The sequence below is a fragment of the Poecilia latipinna genome, unplaced genomic scaffold (genome assembly GCF_001443285.1).
Source record: "Poecilia latipinna isolate Pla-1442-1.1 unplaced genomic scaffold, P_latipinna-1.0 Scaffold821, whole genome shotgun sequence".
Lineage (NCBI taxonomy): Eukaryota > Metazoa > Chordata > Actinopteri > Cyprinodontiformes > Poeciliidae > Poecilia > Poecilia latipinna.
The window spans coordinates 8,463-32,178 of record NW_015113437.1 but is presented as its reverse complement, the minus strand read 5'-3'; the positions used below and the strand labels follow the sequence as shown (position 1 = coordinate 32,178).

The 23,716-nt window shown below is 38.4% G+C and overlaps 1 protein-coding gene across 2 annotated transcripts in view; it reads left to right on the top strand.

Moving 5' to 3' along the window:
* nrxn3a (neurexin 3a) overlaps window positions 1-19,733 on the top strand; it is a 104,698-nt gene extending 84,965 nt beyond the window's left edge. The window contains exons 8-18 of one of the 2 annotated variants that reach the window (XM_015047344.1): window positions 2,647-2,940; window positions 3,086-3,233; window positions 4,164-4,547; window positions 9,884-10,087; window positions 11,580-11,606; window positions 14,589-14,708; window positions 14,933-15,053; window positions 16,002-16,262; window positions 16,437-16,627; window positions 17,051-17,224; window positions 19,540-19,733. In XM_015047344.1, the coding sequence (XP_014902830.1) occupies window positions 2,647-2,940; window positions 3,086-3,233; window positions 4,164-4,547; window positions 9,884-10,087; window positions 11,580-11,606; window positions 14,589-14,708; window positions 14,933-15,053; window positions 16,002-16,262; window positions 16,437-16,627; window positions 17,051-17,224; window positions 19,540-19,718 (2,103 nt within the window). In that variant the 3' untranslated portion in view covers window positions 19,719-19,733. The remainder of the gene's footprint in view (window positions 1-2,646; window positions 2,941-3,085; window positions 3,234-4,163; window positions 4,548-9,883; window positions 10,088-11,579; window positions 11,607-14,588; window positions 14,709-14,932; window positions 15,054-16,001; window positions 16,263-16,436; window positions 16,628-17,050; window positions 17,225-19,539) is intronic. The other variant, XM_015047345.1, reaches the window with a different exon arrangement.
* The last annotated feature ends 3,983 nt before the right edge of the window (window positions 19,734-23,716 follow it).

Here is a 23,716-nt window from a genome sequence, read left to right as displayed (position 1 = left end):
AATTACCTGATGTGAAAAATGTCAAGGCTTTTATTTTGAAATTTTCAGTAAGCTTCATTTTAAATGGCCACACTAATCCAATGTGTAACAGTGGTTTCCAGCTATATAATGCCCAAAACAGCAAGTAGTTCTGAATGCCAGCTCAGCCCTCCTCTGTAATAATTGAGTGTTCCACCATGTTCTGACATTCTATTCTGTCCTCTGTATTAAAGTGTTACGCCAAAAGATGGCGTCTTTGTAGTCCTAAGCAGCAGCTCTGCCTTTCTCTGTATTCTGTTGCTATAGCGATTAATCCTCTGTCAACTGCCGTGTGTGAGACAGAACGCTGGAGAAGGATTTCTATCTTTATGAGACACCCAGTCAGTTTTAATGAAAAAAGCAGTCCGAACAACTGCTTCCTGTTCAGGATCCGTAAGGCCAATCCAAAAACCGTTTGAAGCATATGAGAGGGCTATTTGTCATCTCCGATAGTACCGCGATTCATATCTGTAGCTCAATCACAGTGATGGCAGTGATGAAAGAAAGATGGTGTGCGCTGAGCTCTGAAATTTTTCAGAAAAGTCTGAAAATGAATGGCTGAGAGCATGAGGTTACCCTGTCACATGATTTCGCTCTGAAGCACCTTGACAGAAAACCCTCGGCCCTAGAGAAATTTTGAAAACATTTTACCGGAGCAGGCATGCATATCAATGTCATGACCAACTTTCCTACCAATAGAGCAATTTTTGCGACCATCAGAGCGATTTCAAAATTATTTTGGGGTCAAAATTCCACTCCATTTCTCACTCCAAAAAGCGGCAGTTGGTTTCAGTTACACTCTGCGTTTCGGGAGTTGGAAATTTCGCTCGTTTTTCACTTTTTACTTCACCATTTTTACACAGAACCCCAATAAAAATAATAGCCCGGATGTCGGGATCAAGCCGCATGTTTTGATTCCAAAGCTTTGCAAGGCAGTCACTGCTCTTCCCTATGCAATGCTGATGGCATGCCCCGATTACGTCTTTTACCGACAAATAAGTATTCAACTGAATGCATCATAATGTAATCTCATCCAGGTGATGCATCATCATAATAAAACTGTCAGAGAGAAAGCAGGAAAAAAATGAGGGAGCAAAAAGACGGGTGTATGATCTCTCTGTCCTTCATAATGGATCAATAACAAGACTGTGCAGAGTGGATAAACTTCTCTTGTCTCTTGTTTAGTATTGCAGGTGCTAAAAAAGCTTTTGTGAAAAACTATAACTACAGCATTAAGTGAATGTAAGTAGATCTTGACTACGGTTTTCTGAGGTAATTCCTTGTCGATCAGCGATTGATCCAGTGCTGGTTTTAGATGCAGAGCCATCTAAGGGATCGGAGATCGTGGCTGTCCACTTTTGTCTCGCTTTGTGAAATTCCTTCAGATCCTTTGATGATGTTCTAGTGTATGGAGGGAGAAGTATACAAAATCTTATTTATTTTTTTTGTGAGAAGCACTTTATAGATCAATGTTAATTTACTCTTATATGGGCACAATCTAGCACAAACTGGATCTTGTGTATATTTTCTGTAAAGTTATAAGCATTAACATATTGACAGTCATTCCAAAACCCACAAACACTTTCACAACCTCAGATACATGATCCAAATGCTCATCATGAGTATAAAAAAAGAACACTATGCAAATCATAGTCACTAGTGGGTTAAGCTTAACATATTTTAAATTATGACTCATTCATTTTATTGGGGTGTGGAACAGGGATATAACCCACGGGATTTTTCTGAATAACTTTGCCATGTAATGCTATTTGCTTCTTCAAGTTGTGAGAGTTTCCACAAGAATTTTTTTTTTGCTCAGTTAGTCTTAAAAAAAAATCTGTAATCTTTGATCCCTCAGCAGGCGCAGTTGTTCGTTGTGAGATCCCCAGTCAGTCCCTTTTATGGATTTAACTCTCACATCCAACACCAATGGATTTAGGCATTAATATTTATGCTGATAGAAAGACCTAAGAGATTTTGCTCTGATAATTTTCATTGGAATCTTTTGTCGTTTGTCATAAACCTGTTTAAGTTGCAGATCTTCATCCAAAAGATTTAGCTTCACACTGTGAGGAGGGATGAGAAGAGCTTTACCTCATTGAGTATTTTGCTTTATCACAGGGCTTGCTTGTTTGGGGAAAATAAACTAGCAAAAATAGCCAAACATGTTCCTACATTACCTGCCTTTTAAATTGGTCTTAGTTGTGTAATTTTCATCTTTGGTTATTTTATTCTTTGGTTATTTTATTCTTTGGTTATTTTATTCAAACTGTTAAATATTGTGACGATGTATGAGCACTGAGATAAAATACAGCTCTCATCATTATTTAGAATCCTTAATAATAGGTTAAGCCATTTATTTTTTCAAATGGAGAATGTGTCCGTCATTATATAGTCTGAATAGACATGCTGTTAATTAACAGGAGCTTGAATAGAAAATCATTTTCACAGATGAGGACTGTATTCATCTGGAAAACCCAGATAATTATTATTTTTTTTTAATTCTTTGTCTAATTGCAAAAACATAAATTGAAGTGGCGTTGTTTTAATGTCATGCTTTTGAGCTGATGGTGACTTCATTGCTGCATTTAGAGACGAATACCCAAATCCATAATTTACTCATCACAGGTGGTGTACAAGAACAATGACATCCGTCTGGAGTTGTCCAGGATGGCTCGGATTCTGGATCCAAAGATGAAAATCCAAGGTGAGGTGTCCTACAAATGTGAGAATGTGGCCACGTTGGACCCAATCTCCTTTGAGACTCCAGAGGCGTACATCAGCCTCCCCAAGTGGAATACCAAGAGGATGGGATCGATCTCTTTCGACTTCCGCACGACTGAGCCCAATGGACTCATCCTCTTCACTCATGGAAAGCGTCAGGAGCGCAAAGATGCAGCTCGCAGCCAGAAAAACACCAAGGTTAGTTTGTGACCCCTGAAATATATTTTTTATTACATTTTTACTCCCATTTCTATAATGTTCCTCTCACCATGTCTGCAAATGGAGGACGTTGCAAGACCCAAAAAAACATTCTGTATTGGTGTATTCTGGTTGTCTTGCACAGGTGGATTTCTTTGCTGTGGAGCTCCTAGATGGAAGCCTGTACCTACTATTGGATATGGGCTCAGGGACGATAAAGGTGAAAGCCACCCAGACAAAAGTGAACGATGGGGCATGGTACCATGTGGACATTCAGAGAGATGGACGCTCTGGTAAGCAAAGTAGCTGTTTGTAGAAACGGGAATTGATGTTGATGAGTTAGACTCACTGCCTTTATAATTAAGCACTCAAAGGGAATTGTCAAGTTTTGACGTATTATATGCTTGCCAGCTTTATCCAGGCCCACTATGTGACCCCTGTCATACTTTCTTAGTACTGATAATGTGTGTCCCAGAAATCACCTGTCTGCAGATCTTCATGTTGTTCTGAATGTCAGATAGTTGAGGAAGTGCCTGTAAGACGTACGTCAACTTGTGCTAGTAGTGGTCAGCCCGGCTCCTTCACATCAAATCATTCACATCTACATGTTCAAACTTAATCTTAAACATATTAGATTAAAATGGTCAGACTTTATCCACTATTTAAAGAAAATATAAGTAAAAGTGACCAGTGATGTGTACTTGAGTCAGTGACTTGGACTCCAACTACACACTGAAAGCTTTTTCAGGAAAGCCATGGCCAGTAACGTTTCAAATCGTCATCTTTTTTTCCTACTTAGCTCGGTGTACCTCTACAGAGCTTCATATTCTTTACAGATTCTAAATGTCCTCATAAGACAAGGGCCTCACTAATCTTAGCCACTAGTTGAGGTTATCAGACAAAAGTCTTGATTTTTTCTAGCAGCAAAAACTTCCAAAGCACCACAACACCTAAAATTGAGTTTTTAGCTCTATAAGGTCCAAGACTTAATGCCTTGGCTTTTAGCCCCAAAGAAGCACTGCACACCTCCATTGAAGCCCCAGAACTAACAATTGAAATTCAATGGTTCATGTGTCAAATGAACTAATATTTGGAACACTCAAAGTATTTTGTACCCACAATGTCAAACCAGTGGTCGTGTGGAGAGCATCGCACTACATTTTTCTGACGTGTTGCTCCAGCTGTTGTTTTTCGTTAACCTGTCATCTCCCTGACTGCCTCAGGCACCATCTCTGTAAACAGCAGACGGACGCCATTTACAGCCAGTGGTGAGAGTGAAATTCTGGACCTGGAGGGAGACATGTATCTGGGAGGCCTTCCAGTTGACCGCTCCAACCTCATCCTGCCCACCGAGCTCTGGACGGCAATGCTCAACTACGGCTACGTCGGGTGCATCCGTGACCTTTTCATCGACGGTCGCAGCAAGGACATCCGTCAGATCGCAGAGGCACAAAATGGTGCCGGTATCAAACCCTCATGCAACAAACAGCAAGGAAAGCAGTGCGAGAGCTATCCATGCAAAAACCGGGGAGTCTGCAAAGAGGGTTGGAACCGATTCATCTGTGATTGCACTGGCACCGGGTACTGGTCACGTACCTGTGAGAGAGGTAAACTGGGGTTTGGATTTGCATTTTGTGTGCCCTGACGTGAAAATGAGAGCAAATTATAGTTTAAATCAGAGGGAATGTGGTGAAATATGGCCATAAAAGAAATATGGCCAAAAAAGCAGAAGGTGTTAGTTACTTAAACCGCAGTAACGGTCTGAGATTCAAATTTACATGTGACATTGAAATTACGTGCACCGAGTTCAAAAATACCCTCACCTGATTACAGCAACTCGTCATATGACTGAATCTAAAACATGACTTGAAATGAGGAGGAGCTGAGGAACAAATCCTGACAGGTTTTCCTAAAATAGGATATCCAAACACACATAAAGATAACTGCAATCCAGCATTAAAATCAGATTAGATGAAAAGCTTAGCTGATATCGATAATCCAGTTTTTGTTTTTTGGAGGGTTTTTTATGCTGCAACTCAAGTCAACCTAGAAACAATGTTATTAGCTCCAACATTTTACAAAGTATCTATCAATGTCCCTCATCATAGGCTAATTGTTGAATTGCCTTCATTTTTTTTATTTATTTTTGTCTTTTACTTTTTCCATTTCAAATCAAATATTTTTTACATCTACCTTTATGTAAAGAGAGTCACCTAAAAGCTTAAGCCAAACAAGTCACCACCTAAATAGACATGTTTTGCTCTCAATGTTTGGAGGCTGTGTGCATCCTGCTGCTATGCTCTGTGTAAAGCCTTCTTATTGATGTATTAAACAAGCGAATCGTAGATTACAACACACTCTCACCTGAGTAAAAATGTTCTGCTCTCCTTCATCCTTCTGCCTCTTCATAATCTCACCACCGTCCGGCTTTACTGCTGAGCTGACTGCAGACGTTGTCTTCAGAGAGATGTAAATTAATTCCTAATCCGTTTACAGCTGACACACAATTTTTTTTTTCTGTTCAGCATTGAGTCTCTCCTGAATTCACCACACGGTTGTAAAGAAGGTCTTCCCAAGGCCAGGAACCTACTAGGAGAAAAACTTTCACAGTTAACAAACCATTTTGTGCATAACAGCCACAGTTGTGGATCCGGAATGCATCTCTTGTCACATTTTCTTATGTTGCTTATTAAATTAATCTCTTTCCTCAAACGTCTACTCACAAACATTATGACAAAGTGGAAAACAAGTTTTGGAGTGTTTAGCAAATTTATAAAAATAGAAAATCCAAATATTTTATTTATTTCTGATAACCAGAGTTTCCGCTTGTATCAAAAGGGTTTTTTCCATAACATGAGGGTGAAATTTATCATAGTATCATTGTAATTTAACAACTTATTGTTTCAGTTGTATTGAATAATGACTGAATAAACAGAAAACTGTGGTTCTCTTACATTATTAAACTGAGACATATCCAGAAAAAATAAAACAATAACCTTTTAAGTTGCTGAATAGAAAAAAAATGACAAAGAGAACACAATATCTGAACCAATTAATCCCTCATGAACAGAGTTGTGTCGAGACAGAAACACATTCTATGAGGACGACTGGAGACTTTACTTGCCACTCCATGTCCAAGAAGTGGACACTAGCTGTGATATAGCTGTCTGCTGTCAGCTCAGTCTACAATTAGAAGTGAGCGCGACACTTTATGTTGTTAGTCGTGTTTTCAGTTCAGCTTCCTTCTTGTAACATTCCTCTAAACGAGAGGATATCTTCTTCTTGAAAGATAACTCTGCATCGCCATCGTGTCTTTTTCCATCATATTACTTTTTTTTTTTCTTTTTTTTTTGCGTAATGCCCTCCACTTTTCTGTCATTACATCTTTGCCTTCGTAGCACATTAATCATTTTTGCTGAGACTCTGCTCCACCATGCAGCACGGCTGAATGAGTACTACTAAGGTGATAACTTAAGGAGCTTGTTGAGCGATTTTATATTTCAAAACAGAAGCTGTACAAAGTGCATGTTGCATCCTATGTTTGAACTGTTTCATTTTTATGTTCTGTGATGCCTCCATCATAATTATCTTACAGCTGATTCCACTTAAGGTACGTAGGGAGTGGAAGAGAGGCAAAAAGGCACCTAACCATGAGAAACAAAATTCTCTGGTCTGATGAGACAAAGATTGAAACTCTTTGGTGTGAATGCCAGGCGTCTTGTTTGAAGGAAACCAGGCACTGCTTGTCGCTTATCACCATTCTGACAGTGAAGCATAGTGGAGGCACCGTCATGCCATGGGGATGTTGTGTACGAGCACCACATGTCCATTTTCATGCTGCACTTCAGTCTGTTAATCAGAGAAAACTGTCCTGTACGCCTGATTAATTTCCTTCTTGTGCTGAAACAGTTTATTAAAGATTGATCAGAGATGGAAACCAATACATCCCTAACCTTTCAAATTGGTCACATTTCCTTGTAACCACTTTCTGATCATATCTCCTAATTAAGTTTTCCCCCCACCCCCCTGATTTTCCCCATCCAGTAGCCTACTGAATAATACTAATACCTCTGACTACCATGATTGCTTTGGAAGAGAGAAGACGCAGGTCACCGTGGGTCAATCTGATTAGAAACATTTTCTAAAAGATTTTAAAAATTCATTTCACTATCAGGAGATATTATTTGGCTTCCATAATTTGATGAGTGAAACCAGCTCCTGTGTGTTTTTCATCATTATTACATTAATCTTAAATAAACTTTGACCCTCATATTTTTTTTTCTCTCAAAGGAAATTAGTTGCACTTTTCTACTGTCATTATTAATAATTTATGAAACTCCAGGTTTATCTAAAGGGAGCATATTATCAGGATTTAGTTTTTGCTGGTATTGCATGTTACCGGGTACCCTGATGTCATTTCCTCCTGCATCGGATATTTTCCTGCTTCTTCAGAATCAGATCCGTCACGTCGAGCTGATTTACTCTTCTGGTAATAAAGTGTTAAAGTAGAGCTGAGGATGAGCTGCAGCAGCCAGGCGAACTGTGGAGATGGACGAACCCATTTGCATTTATATAGAACTGTGCATTTCAAGTGAGCTGAAAGGTGTAGGGTTACTTTTCAGCCACTGTGGCCATGAGGTGATGCTTGTTTTTGCAAAAAGAAAACTTCAGTCATGATAAACTGTTGGTTTCATTTCTGCACGTCAATAGAAATGAAACCATTTTGCCCAAGAGTCATTATTATCTAAATCCATTTCAGAAAGAGTGATACAGAAGAGTCATTTTTTGAAATACATTAGTTTTGACAACCATTATTTATTTCTGATTAAAACCCACACCTCAGTTCATTAGAAAACTTTAGTAATATGACTCCATATGATCAATAAAAATAAGGATTTTACATGAGATATTTTAGCCTGCTGAAACATACGTCAAGCCATACTGTACAGTATATGTATTTAATACTTGATAGGCAACCTCTTTACAAGAATTACCACTTGTAGTGTGTCATGGAGGCAAGCATCTTATGGGACTGTTGAGCTGTTAAGGAAGCCCAGCAGCCTTTGGTTCATCTGTTGGGTCTGGTGTCTCTCATCTTCTTGACACCTTTTCTACCAAACTCCTTCTTTCCATTTAACTTTCCATTGGTAGATTTGGATATAGTGCTTTGGGAGGTTCCTTAGTGGTAACATGTCGTCTCTTGTCCTGCCTCTAGAGTATAACATTCAAGTTAGCAGTCTTCCCATGATTTGGGTCAAGCCATATTTCTATACCTGAAAGTATTTATTTTTTTACCGACCTTGTTTAACATTATTGAAATTGTGAGAAATTGAATTTTGAGGTTTTATTACTTGACAACCATCAAAATTAACAGAATTAAATTTATTCTGTTAAATCTGTATAATATGCAAATCGCATTAATGGAAATAATAATAATAATAATAATAATAATAATAATAATAATAATAATAATAATAATGTTTGATACACCTATACTAAGACACAGTGCATGGAGGTCTTAGTGCATTTTAAGTATATTAATTGTGTGGACACCCTCTTTTCTCCATACTAGTACTGTTCTAGTATGGATGCAGCTGCTTGTCTCCCAAGCAGCTGCATCCAAGTACACATGAAATGTCGGACTTAATCTGACAGGCCACATCGCAGCTGGAACGACGGCTTAAATAGTAATGCGACACCTTCTCAGTCTCAGCTGCCTTCTTCTACCCTATCTGCAGAAAAACATGTTGACAAAGAACATGTCGAGTCTTTAATTCAAACCTGATAGGAGCCAAATTTTTGTGCAAAACACTTTGTACAGCTTAAATGATTATTTCAAGCTTGACTTTTTAACGTTTAAATTTAGGATATGGCAATATATTATGGCAAGCCGGGAGATGGACTTTGTCTCCCCCAAGTGGCCTTTTGACACCCCTACACCCAACTGATCATGCAGTAAAAGAGAACAAAAGGACATTTAGAGGACACCTAATGCTTCAGCACATTGTTAGATCATTTATCATATTAAATTATTGTGACAAGAACAATAATCACATCTGATTCATTTCAACAGAAGGCCCCAAAAGGAAACCAGCCATGCTGTCCGGCTGGGGACAAACAGCACCTGGAAAAACTAGAGCTTTCAAGGCACATTTGTTAAATCCAGGAAACGATTAATACAATTTTAATAATATGTTAATTTAGATAAATGTACTGTATATTAGCCTATCTTTTGTGTAGATACTACACATCGGACAACACCAAAGAGGATTATAAAAGTTTTTTTTTTTCTTTCTTTATGTTAGAAGCTTTCAAATTCTGAAAAAAAAAAAAAAAAAAAAAAAAGATTTGAAAATTGTATACATTTTTCACCTTTTCTCGTGTTTGTGGGCATTTTATTTGGATTTTATGTGACAGGTGTTTTAGCGTTAAAAATATGCTGGAACTCTTATTTATAGTGATCTGTGGACAATGTCAAAGGCTTTTGAACCCTAACCCTTGCCCTACCCCTCTGTAGAAAGGGTTTTGTGATCAACAGACATTCTGAAAAAAACAAAACACGATAGATCTCAGGATTCTACTTAATGAAACATAAGATTCTTTTGACTAGACCCATGGTCCTGACAAACATTTTAAAGGGACTGGATGTAAAGCTGTTCTTGTAGGTCAGAGGTCACTGACTCCAGTTCTTGAATGCCAGTGGCCTGCCATTTGTGGACGCATTATTGCTCCCAGACACATGAATCGTAAGACTGAACTACCGCCTTGGGATTTCAGCTAGTTTTTTCAAATGCTTGATAATTAGCCATTTATTTGAGTCAAGTGTGTTAGAGCAGGAATGCATTGAAAAGTTGCAGAGCAGTAATCCTCCAGAACTGAATATGCTGATCCCTGTTGCAAGGGAAAGGTCAAGTTCATCATCCGTCTGGTCTCTCTCCCACAGAGGCCTCCATTCTCTCCTATGATGGAAGCATGTACATGAAGGTGGTGATGCCAACTGTCATGCACACCGAGGCCGAAGATGTCTCCCTGCGGTTCCGTTCGCAGCGGGCCTACGGCCTCCTCATGGCCACCACCTCCCAGGACTCGGCCGACACACTGCGGCTCGAGTTGGATGGGAGCCGCGTCAAACTCACAGTCAACCTAGGTATCGTATAACCAAAACACCTGCAGCACCAGCAGCTCTTTCTTCATTCATTTGCCCCCACATCTCCATCTTCGCCATGAGACGCTTCACCTTCCAGGGGTAACGTCTCCGATTCACTGCGTTTCCTCTCCTCTATCATCCCTTTAATTCTTCCAGTGACCATATATTTTGAAATAGACTTACAGTTTACATTTTCTCTCTTGTTTGCATGAGTATTAAAAACAGTTTCTGCACACAGGTGTTATTCTACGGCTAAAACAATTTAGATAATCTCTGACACAAGAAATTGAATTTCTTCACAGAACCATTGAGACATTTGCAGCACAAACACTCAGAATATCCTAGCTTCTGAGTCTCAGTGAGAACAATTGAATAAACTCTTTCTGCATTTCTCACTAACTCCAGATCATGTCTTTTGTTTGCTAACAGCAGTATCTTTAATGAACTGTGTGCTTTCTCAGTGTCTTGTTCTTTCCATTCTCCTGTCAGCTTCATTCTTCCATCATGCTGTGTCAAAAGATGGTATTCACCCCTTCAAAGGCCTTAAGCCTGCGGCCCGTCAGGCGAACAGCCCGAGAACAGAGCCCAGCAAAACCTGCAGCTGGCTGCGACCCCATGAACCTCCAAACACTGAGGTTCTTATTTTAATTTGTACAGTAAATGCTACATACATATATCTATCTGTCTTATAGAACATTTAGGATTGATAGTGTTAACAGGTGTTAGATGATCTATAAATCCTATTTAGATCATGTTCTCACTGATTACATTTATTCCCATCAGTTATTAAGCCCCTTAGATTTCCTTCTCTGCTCATAATAGCCTGTAGTTTCTTCCTAAAAGTGTAGACCTTCCCAGTTTTGAGCTCCTGGTGCAGCTTAGAACCAAACATAGTAGCCGAGTAGCGTTCCAGACTTTACAACTGGGGATCCGGTGCCTCTGTATGGTGCTGGTGCTGATTGGATCGAGGCTGTTTGCTCCCACTTTTCTGTTGCGGTTGACGACACATGACCCACCAGCCACGTGGTGACCAACCCACAATGTCCTCACAGCTGCTGGCAGCAGCTGGACAGGCTTTGTGTTGCATCGTTTAACTCTATTCTCTCCGTGAAAAGCTAATCAACCTGCTTTTCTCCTCCTTGACAAAAATCTGTGACTTGGAAACAAAAGAATGCAGCAAACATTTAATCTTTGCCATTGGGTTGGAAAAGCCTCGTAGCTGGTACCATAAGTGGCCATTTTAAAGTAAAGATAAAACCGAAAATGTTAAGCCTAAACTTTATGAAAAAAACTAATTCTTTACCTTCTTCTGTCTATGTTTTTTTTTTTCTGATCAATTGGTATGAAATTAAAGATAAGAATCCAAGGGAATAAAATGGCTACCCTCCTGCATGTGTGCGTCCCCGGAAGGGTGGACTTCTTGTTTTTGGATGTCTGCAGCTATAACCTTGAAGGATGCAATTTCATCTGTCATTTATTCTTCCCCATCTAGACTGTATCAGGATAAACTGTAACTCCAGTAAGTTAACACTCAAGTTTCATTTTGTTGTACTTGTTGTCTTTTCTTCTTATATCTGCTCTGCACTGCCTTCCACTTTACTTCAACCTTTACTATGTGGATGTTTATGGAGAGTTGTGAGTAAAAAAAAACAGAGATTAGAAAATGTTCCTTTTGGTTGACATCTGAAGGGTTTATAGTCTTAATTCTGATATTATTTATTTCAATAATTACAAACAAATAACCAAACAAAACCAACCTTCATGAAAGAAGAGTTGCAGGACACTGACCATTTGAGGACCTAAGGTTGGGATTGCTACTTATGCCTTACAGGCTCAGTAATGGTGGCATAGTGAATGAAAACCTTATAAATGCAAAGGCTCAAACTAAAGGCATGTTAATTAATCAAAGAAGGAATTTTACCATCTTAATGTCATCCAACTTACTGCATATAAACAGAAGTTTAAAATTCCTTCTAATCTTAACACATAAATAAGTTATCAGTGGTGATCCTGAAACTAAATCTGTTGGAAAAGCAGTGCAAAAATCAAAAATCAGACTATACCACGAGGACCTTGTAATTTATTCCTGATCCATCTATCAGCTGTTGATGTGTGTTGGTTCTTGATGCTGTGCCTTCTGATGGATAGGAGGTCAAGGACTTCCAGCCTTCGCTCGCTCCATGAAATTCACTCAAATTCCTGGAGTGGTTTAATGATGTATTATAGAAGCAGAAATATGGAAATCCCTCCCAGTCTTTCCATGCTGGAGATCTTATGCTACGAAGGGGCTCAGTCTTTTATGGGTATTGCTGTTTTAAAACGACATATGGATGTGCATTACCAAGATAATTAAACTGAAACAAAGCATGAAATATTTTTAATTCAAATATCGATCATTGTTACTATACACACTGTACCAACCTTTCCTAATTCCGATTGTGTGTTGAATATGACATGTCTTTAAAAAGTAAATACATTGTAAACTCTTGATGGGTTGAGCATTAAACGCAGCTAAAAAAAAGTTCATATTGTTAAGATAGCCACAAGTTTTCTGAAAATAATTTGACACCAATAAATAAGACTGCTTTTAAGGTGAATGTTTAAGGGGTTATATATTTTAATTTTATACATTTTTAAGTATTTTGGAGAACCAGGGAGCCTTTTGTGTCTCCACTTGCATGGGTTCTTAGAGATGATTTGATGGTCATATCAAAACAATTACAATATAAATATACTAGAACAACAATAAGCTGTTAAAGTAAAGAGTCAATTGTATTTTAAATTGGGGATCTGCAAAGACCACTGTTCATAAACTCTGCCGATTTAAACAAAACCATCGATAAACAATCCAGAAAGTTGGCCACAGTCTAAACTTACCAATGCAAAAGAAATGTTTATTCTATGCAAATGTAGTACCAGAGGGATAATATTTCACATTGTAATCTTTGGTGTCAACCCATTAGACCCTTTGACCTGATTGTGTATGCATTTCACGCACAAGAAGGAGAAATTTCTGTTAGCAGAACATGGTATGGGTTTGGTTAGCATAGCCCTTTTGGGTTTCATTCCTGCCATTTCCCGCTTTAGCTTTTTTGACTAACTGCAGGGACATCAAAGATTCCCAAAGCACCTTCCCTTTCTCCACTTCCTCTATGACTGACGGTGCTTTCCAAAGCCAGGCATGGAGCTATTGACCATGGCTTCAATCTTGAGGGTGTTGACAGTCATTCATGTCAACAGCATCACAGATGTTTCTGCTCTGTGACTCAAATCAGTTTCAAATCACTGCTATTATTAGAGGTAATACCATCCAAAGACTCTTCACAAGCTGCACACCTTCTGCCCCCTGGATACATCAGAAAAAATTATGTCCATTGAAGTAATGAACAGAACTGATAACAAAGGGCTAATCTTGAGTTGTACAGGCATTTAATGGGCCTTAGAAAGAGGTCAGACACCCTATAATGTCAAAGACCCCCTCGGGAAAGACAAGGAGCAGCAATTGTTGATAGAGGGTAACACCAGCAGAGTCTAACACATGATGGTGAGTCAGGGATATTACCAGCAAAGACAAAACATCTCTTGCATTGATCGTACAGAGGCTGAATGGAACCTGGGAAATAATATGAAATGTTATACTTCCAAAGTTCTTTCCACAAAACTCCAAACACCTGGCTACTTCGTCTGAGTCCAAAGTTCGACCGTCATTCGAACTCTCCTGTAGTGTGTACAGGTGTAGGCTGAAATATTGGATTTTTTATCTAAAGTACACCCTTTTGTCCCCTTTAAAAAGAGACCAATACCCCAGTCTACCAATCTAAAGCCACTAATCCTGAAATATAGGAGTTATATCGGCTTTTTAAAAGAGTCACCCCAGCAGCATTAAGAGCCTTTAGAGGCTTTACGGAAGCTCTAGAGTTAAACTGAGCTATATTTCCAATTTTGATCATACCAGTATGATTTTCACTTTGATTTGTACTGTGAGTTAGAGGTAAGCTTAAAGAATCGGTGGTAAAAGATTACGTTGAACCTGCCAAGATATATACAGCACAATCATTTAGTTAAAAAAATCTTTAATACAATTGAAGGTCGGATAATTGTGTGGATATTCTTTAAGCATTTTTTTATGATATCATATCAAACTCTTTAAGCATTTATCCAAAAGTTACATTTTGTAAGCAGTGTTTCAGTTAGTTTCAAAATGCAGTTGGAAGAAGATTTCTGTGGGCCTGTAATGAGTAGAAGCATTTTCCCTCTCTGCTTCATAAATCTAATATATAATATGAACGCATTGTCAACTATTTTGTCTTTTTTTTTTCATTGTGTAATTCACTGATTGAACCAAACCTTTGTTTCCCAAATAAATTACATCCATTCTTGGATACATTTCCAAGTCTCTTCATAGCCTGACAAGTTTGTGCCCAGACTGACTGGTGGGAAGACAAAGGTTTGGTTTGAGGCTCACTTTGTCCTTAACTTTGTGACTGACCATTGTTCTCAGGCAAGGGACCGGAGACCCTGTATGCCGGGCAAAAGCTCAATGATAATGAATGGCATACAGTGCGCGTGGTGCGTCGGGGCAAAACCTACAAGCTAACGGTTGACGATGATGTAGCAGAAGGTACTTAATCCTGCTTCAACTGGAAATGTTCTCAGTGTTGCTTTTTTTCAGTGTATTATCACCATGCTGGGGTGTGTTAGCTATGGAGCATTCCTCTAATTCTGTTAATGTAATTTTTTTCCTTAAATCAGCCCTTTTGTGTTAGTGTCAGACAGAGTTCTCTTTTCTTTTCGTTTTGTTTGTCTTTCTTTTCAACCCATCCCCTGCACCCTCCCCGTCTGCAGGACAAATGGTGGGCGATCACACTCGGCTGGAGTTCCACAACATCGAAACGGGAATCATGACAGAACGCCGGTTCGTTTCCACCATCCCATCCAGCTTCATCGGTCACCTCCAGAGCCTGAGGTACATTTTGCAGTCATTTCTGCTTTAAATGGGCAGAGGAAGGCAATATAAAAATACATGTCAGACTAAATCCTGCATTCTACCTACTTCAGAAGTCAGTACATGGACATGGACCTTGTAATGACGTCTCACTTAGGATAGCTGCCAGCCAAGGTTTAAATTGGGCTGGGGCTCTCTGGAGCTGGGCCCCAGAATGAAAGGGTGACACATTTGAAGAAACCTTTTTTCATGTCCTCTAAAAAATTAAAACAATACCTAATAGCAATTCATTTTTTCTAATTTAGAGACTGAAAGGCAGTGAATTAGCTCCTCACTAAAGCTACAAATAGGATGCCAACTTCCACATCCTGTCAGTTGGTCTCATCACGTAGACAGGGAGACAAAGACTTGTAGCCAATCACACCAGTGGTAGTGGAAAGAGCTACTTCCTCAGTTGACTAAATCTATAAACATTTTGAATCCAGTAATGTTAATCTGATGTTGACCAAGCCACTGGCACTGCCTGACCAGAGTAAGTAGGTTATTGATGATTTCTGAACAGTATACGTACTCATGACAAAAATAATGAAAGAGTTAGCAAATAAAACATGACATTTAAGATTGGAATATTTCATAAGAACAATAAGAAATACTTTAATACACAAATGTGAGCCTAATGAAATACCTTTTCAAGTAATAAACTGAAGAAGAGTACATGACGAGAAACCTTCAGGGGAAGTTTTCTGGGAAACTCTTGATCAAGAAATGTTTAGCTCTACTCCTTAGGAGATGTTTACCACCTTTTCAAAGTGCTGTTGTCTGACAGTGTGGTTCTTTGGGGGAAAATAATCCTCATTGCTCTATTTTTGCTTGCCAAAAATAGATCACAGCTTTTCATATTCTGAAGGACATTTTAACCTGTATACTTAATGTAGAAATATTAGCTGCATGTTCTCTTCCTTTCCACAGGTTTAACGGCATGCTGTACATTGACTTGTGCAAGAACGGCGACATTGATTACTGTGAGCTCAATGCTCGCTTCGGGGTTCGCTCCATTATTGCTGACCCGGTTACCTTCAAGACAAAAAGCAGCTACCTGAGTCTGGCTACTCTGCAGGCCTACACGTCCATGCACCTCTTCTTCCAGTTCAAGACCACTTCCCCTGATGGCTTCATCCTCTTCAACTCTGGGGATGGAAATGATTTTATTGCTGTAGAATTGGTCAAAGGGTAGGTAGTCAGGATAGTCTATTATTTTTGTTTGTGGCAAAGATTTTCTGGAAGAGCTTTAAAACAAATGTGTGTGTCTTGTTTCATTTGTTGGAGCCAAAAAAATATAACTTAAAGTGCAAAGTTACAAGAATTTGACCAGATCTCTGAAACTAAAGACATTTCTCATTGCAGATACATCCACTATGTTTTTGATCTTGGAAATGGGCCCAACCTCATCAAAGGCAAAAGTGAAAGGTCGCTAAATGACAATCAGTGGCACAATGTCGCTATCACCCGAGACAATAGCAATACCCACACACTGAAAGTAGATGCTACAGCCACAAGTCAGACTATCAATGGAGCAAAAAACCTTGACCTGAAAGGTAAGCTGAGAATGTGACTAATTTTTGGTCCATTGTTCATTTAAATTACCTTTTAGAAAACCGTTTTATATTTTACTATCACCAATATGAACAACTTGCTCAAAAGGATTAACAGGATGTAGAGGCATGAAGCTAAACCCCCATTTTTTTTTCATTTTGTTAAAATTCTAATGTCTGAAATCAGTCTATTGACAATGTTCAGATACTTTTTTATTTGATCTAAATTAATTAATTGGATGTTGACAACTGTTCTGGTTCATTCATGCATTCTTTGCCTTATTTGTAATGGCATCTTTGCACTGAATTTAAATTGTAATGCAAACTGTTGCACTGCAATAATTTGGGCATTGAACATTTTTTTTCTGCAATCCAAGCCACATAAAGCCACATAAAAATATTTCTTCTCCACGGTTTCTTCTTCAGGTGATCTGTTCATCGCAGGCCTGGGTCCAGGCATGTATGGAAACCTCCCCAAACTGGTGGCTTCCAGAGAAGGCTTTCAGGGCTGCTTGGCTTCCATGGACCTCAACGGTCGCCTGCCAGACCTCCTGAACGATGCCTTGTTCCGCAGCGGCCAGATCGAGCGCGGATGTGAAGGTACACCGTCGCTAAGGTCTCTGCCTGATTTAGACTCCTACAACACAAAGTCCAACTCCAACTTCAGCTCCAGCAGCCCTTTCTTCCTACTCAATGCAAACAGTAGCTCCTCAGCGCTCCATCCATACGGGACCAACTCCATCCTACTAACTGTGTTTGTTGCCTCATTTACCCATTGCTAGCTTCATACCAGACATCCAGTACTTCCTCATGTGCACCACCACATTATCGGCCACATTGGCTGTTTATCTACTGAACCGTCAGCCACCATCAGAGCAGTTTTGCCAGTTAAGAAACGTAAACTACTTACTGGTGCTGTTTTTTTTTGTTTGTTTTTTTTTTTTTTTATCCAACATTCTTTTGTAAGATTTGTTTTCTCTACATTGATGTAAATGTTAAATCATAATATATGAAACAAACATGTAGATGTATATCCTGCACAGTCAATTAGATTTATGGCTATGTTAAATGATCATCAACCCACAGTTCAAATTTTAATCCCATTTTTAGAACACGTTTTTTTTTTTCTCCTATTATAAACCAGGTTAATTGTTTTCATTTGATGAAAAAGTAAATTTGACTGTAATATGCTGCCTATTATAGAATGTCTTTCCAATGTGCAGATGACATCAGATATGCCTGACCTCTTGGTCTCTAAATAGCACCTAAATGTTTTTTTTTTTTTCAGAAATTCTAAGTGAATTAAGTAAAGGGGCAGCTGTAGAGGCTTAATATGAAATACTTAAATCCTGAATTTCTGAATTCAGCTGTGCAGGTTTCGATTGGGCCATGAACCATGTGTCAGGAGTGTAGTCTATGGCTGTTGTTTTAAAAGCAGGACTTGCCAAAGGTTTGAATGTTTTGTGCCGCTTCCTGCCTTATCCATGCCTTCAGTGTAATACCGCTCCACATGGAAACATTTTGCACTGGCTAACAAAGGTCACTGTGGATGAAAATGTTTCCATTCTTCGGTGCTTTTCTTTGTTGCTTCATTGTTTTTGTCATCCTCTGAGGGTCCTGGGCCATCCTCCACAATCTCTTCTTGTTTGCATGGAAGTCTGTGTTTTTTCTTACACCTGCCATCAGTTGTACATAATGTACTCCGAAGGTACATTTTTTAGCATAAACGCAGAGCTCAATGAATGTGTTTGTTGCTGTAAAAGATCAATCTGTGTGATGTTATGCACTGTATTGTATTAACTGTGGGAAGTGATTGTTGATTGGTTTATTTTTCCAAATAAAATCTCATCGATCACAGCTGGGTGTCCATCTCATTTTAATAAATCATTTTATGTGTGCTTTGGTTTTCTTTATGTCGGCACTGTCATTCTAACCGTTTAACTTTGTTTTATTTATTTATTTATTTATTTATTTATTTATTTATTTATTTATTTATTTATTTATTTATTATTTCAAGCTTCCATCACATGAAGCTCATTTGATGTTCTTTCGCATCTCTCAAAGCCCCGATTGAAAGTGATAGTTCGAGGCCACGGCACTACTCTATTACCGTCACTAGATGGTGCTGCTGCGCCTCTGGTAGCCATTGAACATCTTACATGAATCCCTGATTCACATCAGCCACCAAAAATAAAGGGAATGTAAACAACAAATTCCCTTTATTTTAGATATCATTCTTTCTTTCAGTCTTAGATTTAAAGGTCTGGTCAGAAATCCTTCTTTAACAGACAGAAATCAAGCCGTCACACATTTTCTCAAACTGGCTGATCCTTCTGGAAATAATTTTGGACAAACATCTAGAAAGGTTTTTGGACATTTTCTGAAAACCAAACGTCTTGAAAGTTGGGGAAAAAATTTTTAACTGTATTCTTAAATTATTAAACAGACAACATAGACGCTTTGTATTTTTCTTTTTTTTTGTCAGTTTAATTCAGTTTAATCTAAAAGGAGTGTCGCCTACAGAGCAATTATGTTGTGACCAGGAAGAAGTGGAGAAGATTTTGATTGATCTTGATCTTGAAGGTCTTCATCTTTTTTTTTTTATTTATTTTTTTATTCATCATAGGTTAATATAAAAGTGAATGATGAATTTAACATTTTGAATATGCACATTACACAGCAGTAACGGCACTTGATGAACTATGAAAGCAGTTTTGTTTGCAAGAGACCAGATAGTCATATCAAAGAAAATGATTCCTTTGGCTTCATTGCTTGGCCCATTCATGTTTGACAGAAACAACATATCCTTTTCCAAAGGAGAATATCTCAATATGTGATATTTCTAGTTATTTGATGGTTCTTGTTAAATGCAGGGCCTGTCTGTGTGTTTGGTGGCTATTGTTGGACTCCCACAGGTCCAAGCACGACTTGTCAGGAGGACTCCTGTGCCAACATGGGGATCTGCATCCAACAGTGGGAGAACTACACCTGTGACTGCTCCATGACCTCCTACACTGGGACGCAGTGCAGTGACCGTAAGTTCATTTGTCGTGCTCTCATGTCTAGCATTGCACCACACGACTCCCTGTATTAACACATTGGTGATGCAATAAGTATTTTACTGGACAACATATGAAGTATTGCTTGTTACACAACCTATTAATTTAGTTTTATCCTATTGAGCTTCTTCTCAAAGACATCGTTTAGCAAAACTACAGACGACAGCTCCAGCTCTCAAGGTTGTCCTCACCAGATAATTTTCAAACTCCTCAAATGGGTTTTATTATATCAGTGGATATACAGTATTTAAAGAAATGTATTCACCTGCCTTCAAGCTTGCTATGCATGCTGGTTGTTCATGTCTGAAATTGAAAAAATATGTAAATAAAAGCTCAAAAGCAAAATGGAAAACAAAGTGCAGCCAAGAATTAAGCTGGAAAGTGCTGAAGGTTTGTTTGGAATGCCAAAGATGGAATAAAGGACGTTTTGGTCGTAAATATGTAATAAGTGCAGTAGTATAGAACTTAGTTTTCCGTGTTTGGCTTTCTAATTTAAAACACCAATTTAAAAAAATCGCTTACAGTAATCTGCATAATCGTAAACTTCTTGCAGCAGCAAAACATGTCTAAAGAGGACCATGCAAGGTGTGGGCTGTTGCACATGCCTCAATGAGAGTTTCATCAGAGGTTGTAATCTTATAGCAGTGTTCAGAGTCTTGGTGAACACCAGGCTGAGAGACTGTGACACCACTCAACATCTGTTCAAAGAAGGAAAAGCTGCATGTGCCATTTTTGTTGTGATAACAATAATCCAACTTGTTTGAATATCATGTAGTATACATTTAGTCCTTGGCTTCCATTTGTCTCGGCAGATCATAGATGATGATGTCTCGATTAAGCTGTCTTCAATCTTAGCTCTTTTGTGTCTTGTTGTTTGTTGAGTGTTTTGTTCTGCTGGTCGAATTGGTCTATGTGTTTCAGCACAGCATTTGAATTTGCTTTTGTAGATGTTTTCATTGCATATTTCTCTTTCCTCTCCTTGGTCTTCTTATGCCAAAGTAATACCCACAATTTTCCAACTCATTTTCGAAACGGAAAGTTTTGCAGATGTTTTTTGCTCACGGTTCCCCAGAACTGTTTCTGCTTTTCTTGTTTTGAGTTATGGGATTAGTTAGGACAGAACATTTAATTTTGTTGTCTCACAACTTAGACCCTCTTAACTCTGATAAAAGTCCTCTTTCTGTGTGGTAAAAACGTTGAATGTCTTTACATCGGGTCTTTAAGGGAATCTTCTCCTCCTAAAGATAATGTAAGACAATTGCTAGAAACCTTCGTATTTAAAAAAATGGTCAAGTTAGTGGATGCTTTTAACAAACTACATAGCTAGCTAAATATCCATATGACAATGTTATCGTTTAGCATGCTAACCGTTTCTTTTTTTTAGAATTGACACAAATACCTTATTTTTTTTTTCCTAGCAGTTTTCAATGTTCTGCTTAAATTATTTTTAAAAGTGACTTCCAATTCCATTTTATACAATATCCAATTTATTTTTAAACAAAAATCACTAAAAATTAAAAAAGTCAGGGTTGTTTTTCATCCATGATTTGTCTTTGAAGTGATGTAGAGAATAAACCCAGAATGAACATACAGGGTGTGTATGCTACGCCTGGACTCCTCTAATCAAAATAGTACAAAACACTTTTTGAAGCTCTTTTTTTCATCAATTTCCACTTGAGTCTGAGTTTCAGCTCTTGGATGTTCGCGCAACTTATGTTATTTAGATTGAGTCTCGCTGCTCTTTTATCCGTCCTTTGGTGATTTTTGCAATGTGTTTTCTGTCAGAGAAACTATGAGGAGAGGCTGACTCAAGAGACCTGACAGTCGTGTTTCCTATCAGAACTCATTCTGTCAAAGATTGACATGCCAAAAAAAGATCCACTGTCATGCATTTAGATACCTCTCATGGTTTTGGGGAGTTCCTATGAGTTTAAAATATAGAAAAATGCAAGAACTTTGGGTGTCTGGGAAAATATTTGCTTAATGAGTTTATAAGATGGACCAACACAGCATTTAAGTGTTCAGAGACAATTTATGGGACCTGTTTTTCTTCACAGGCTGAAACATGAATGCACTTAGGCCCTCTACAATATTCCTTCGAAACAGGCAGCTGACTCTACATTGACATGAGGTTGCATCATTGCCTGTCATCGTCTTAGCCTCAGTATTGGAAATTGACTTTACCGTTTCATGTGTTTCCAATTTCCTTGTTTGCCTTCTTTTCGTTTCAGTGAACGGTCACAGTCACTGTTGATGTTGCATCCCCTGACAGTACATGCACCTAAGCAACAGAATGAAATTAAATATTTGCAGTGTATAAAGAAACCTGTTTTTTTTAGTTCAATAGAACAACAACCCCTCCATGTTTCATCAAGGTGGTTCTGGTGTGAGAAGGTGATGGAACCAAAGACTGTTTGTTCTTTTAATTCCTGTCCTTATTTGTATTCTTTTCAGATTTTCTTTCTGCAAAATTACCATCAGGTATTACAATTCCCAATTAGATTGTGGCACCCTTTCTTTAAACTATAGAGAGAGACCTAGTAAGAAGAAAGCTTTTTGATAAAAAAAAAATACGTTAAAAGTTTAAGTTAGGTAACTTGTTCTTATCTACCTGTAAAAGTGTTGTAAAACGCTTTAGTTTCCTATTTGTTTTTATGTCTTTTACTTAAACTTGTGTAAATAGATTTAGTTATTTAAAATATTATTTGATTATGAACTATTGTGTTTTGCTTATTTAGGCGGTGATGGAACCATTTCCCAGGATAGGCAAACAAATCTTTCATACACCATATTTTCCCAGAGACATTAAAATACACTGAAAATTAATAAGCTAAATACCACTTTCCAGTTTGATGGTATTGCAGTACTGTAAATGTAATAGTTCACAAAACTCTGCTTTATTTTTTTTTTTTACTATAACACCCACTTGAAATAGGTGACCAGCAGTGGGGTAATGGAAAAAGGCAGAACAACACAAATATAACTTCCTTAGTTAATAGTAAAGCTTTGATATCCACTGGAATGATTCTGAGCTCTGATGGTAGAATTTTACTCCTTCCATCGTAAGGACCTGAAGGTGTCGATAGCTGTTGGAGATGGAGTGCATATCCATCACAAAGCTTTCACATAACTGTGAGGAGACCGCTAGAAGATGAACTTGTGAAGTGAGGCAATAAACTTAAAAAATGGGGATGAATAACATGCTGGGAAAATAAAGGGACTGTGGAATTGGACTGAGATAATTTATGTCTTTGTGTGGGTCTTTTGAAAGTGAAAGGAGGCTGTGTGTATTAGCAGAGTCGAAGGGCTGGAGGGATGGAGCATTTTTATGAATATGAATTGAACCCGTTTGTCTTGTACAGTTCCTTGGGACGGGATTTGTTGTGGCTTGATTAAACTGAATTGAAGTGGCTCACTTACCTCAAAATCAAACAAGCTTTCCTTTCCAATGCATTACTGCTTAGTGTTTCTAAAGTTTATCAGGAACTTTCCATGTACATTCAAATGTACTACTTTCAATTCTTAACGGATGCTGAATATTATGATGGTAGCAGCCAATGTTCAAGTTGTGAACATCCCAGATATTTACCTCAAGGGCAGACCACCCTGTGCTAACAGGGATTGCAAAAAAAAAATCCTAAAGCACAACCTCAGAGATGGATAGTGTGATGATCCTTATATGCCATAATGTAAACATTGATCTGGTCTGTTGTGGTAAAGGAAAAAGTTTAGCTCAACAAGAAACGCACTCGGTTTACCATTCAGTGTTATCTATGTTTATATGCAGAGGCAAAAATGATCCTGGATGAAGTGGCTGAATTGCCTTCAGCCACTTTATTCTGTAGGTTTTTCTATATTCTACAGCGTGGTCGGACTCCACCTCACCTCATCTCCATGTCCGGAGATTAAGTGAGGAGCTTAATCGTTAAGACAATAATCAGAAACATGGCAGGAAGCCTGCAACAGAATGTGTGAAAAAGAAAAATGAAGTTTCTGTCAAGTCCAGAGCACAGTCATATCAAAACTGTGCAAT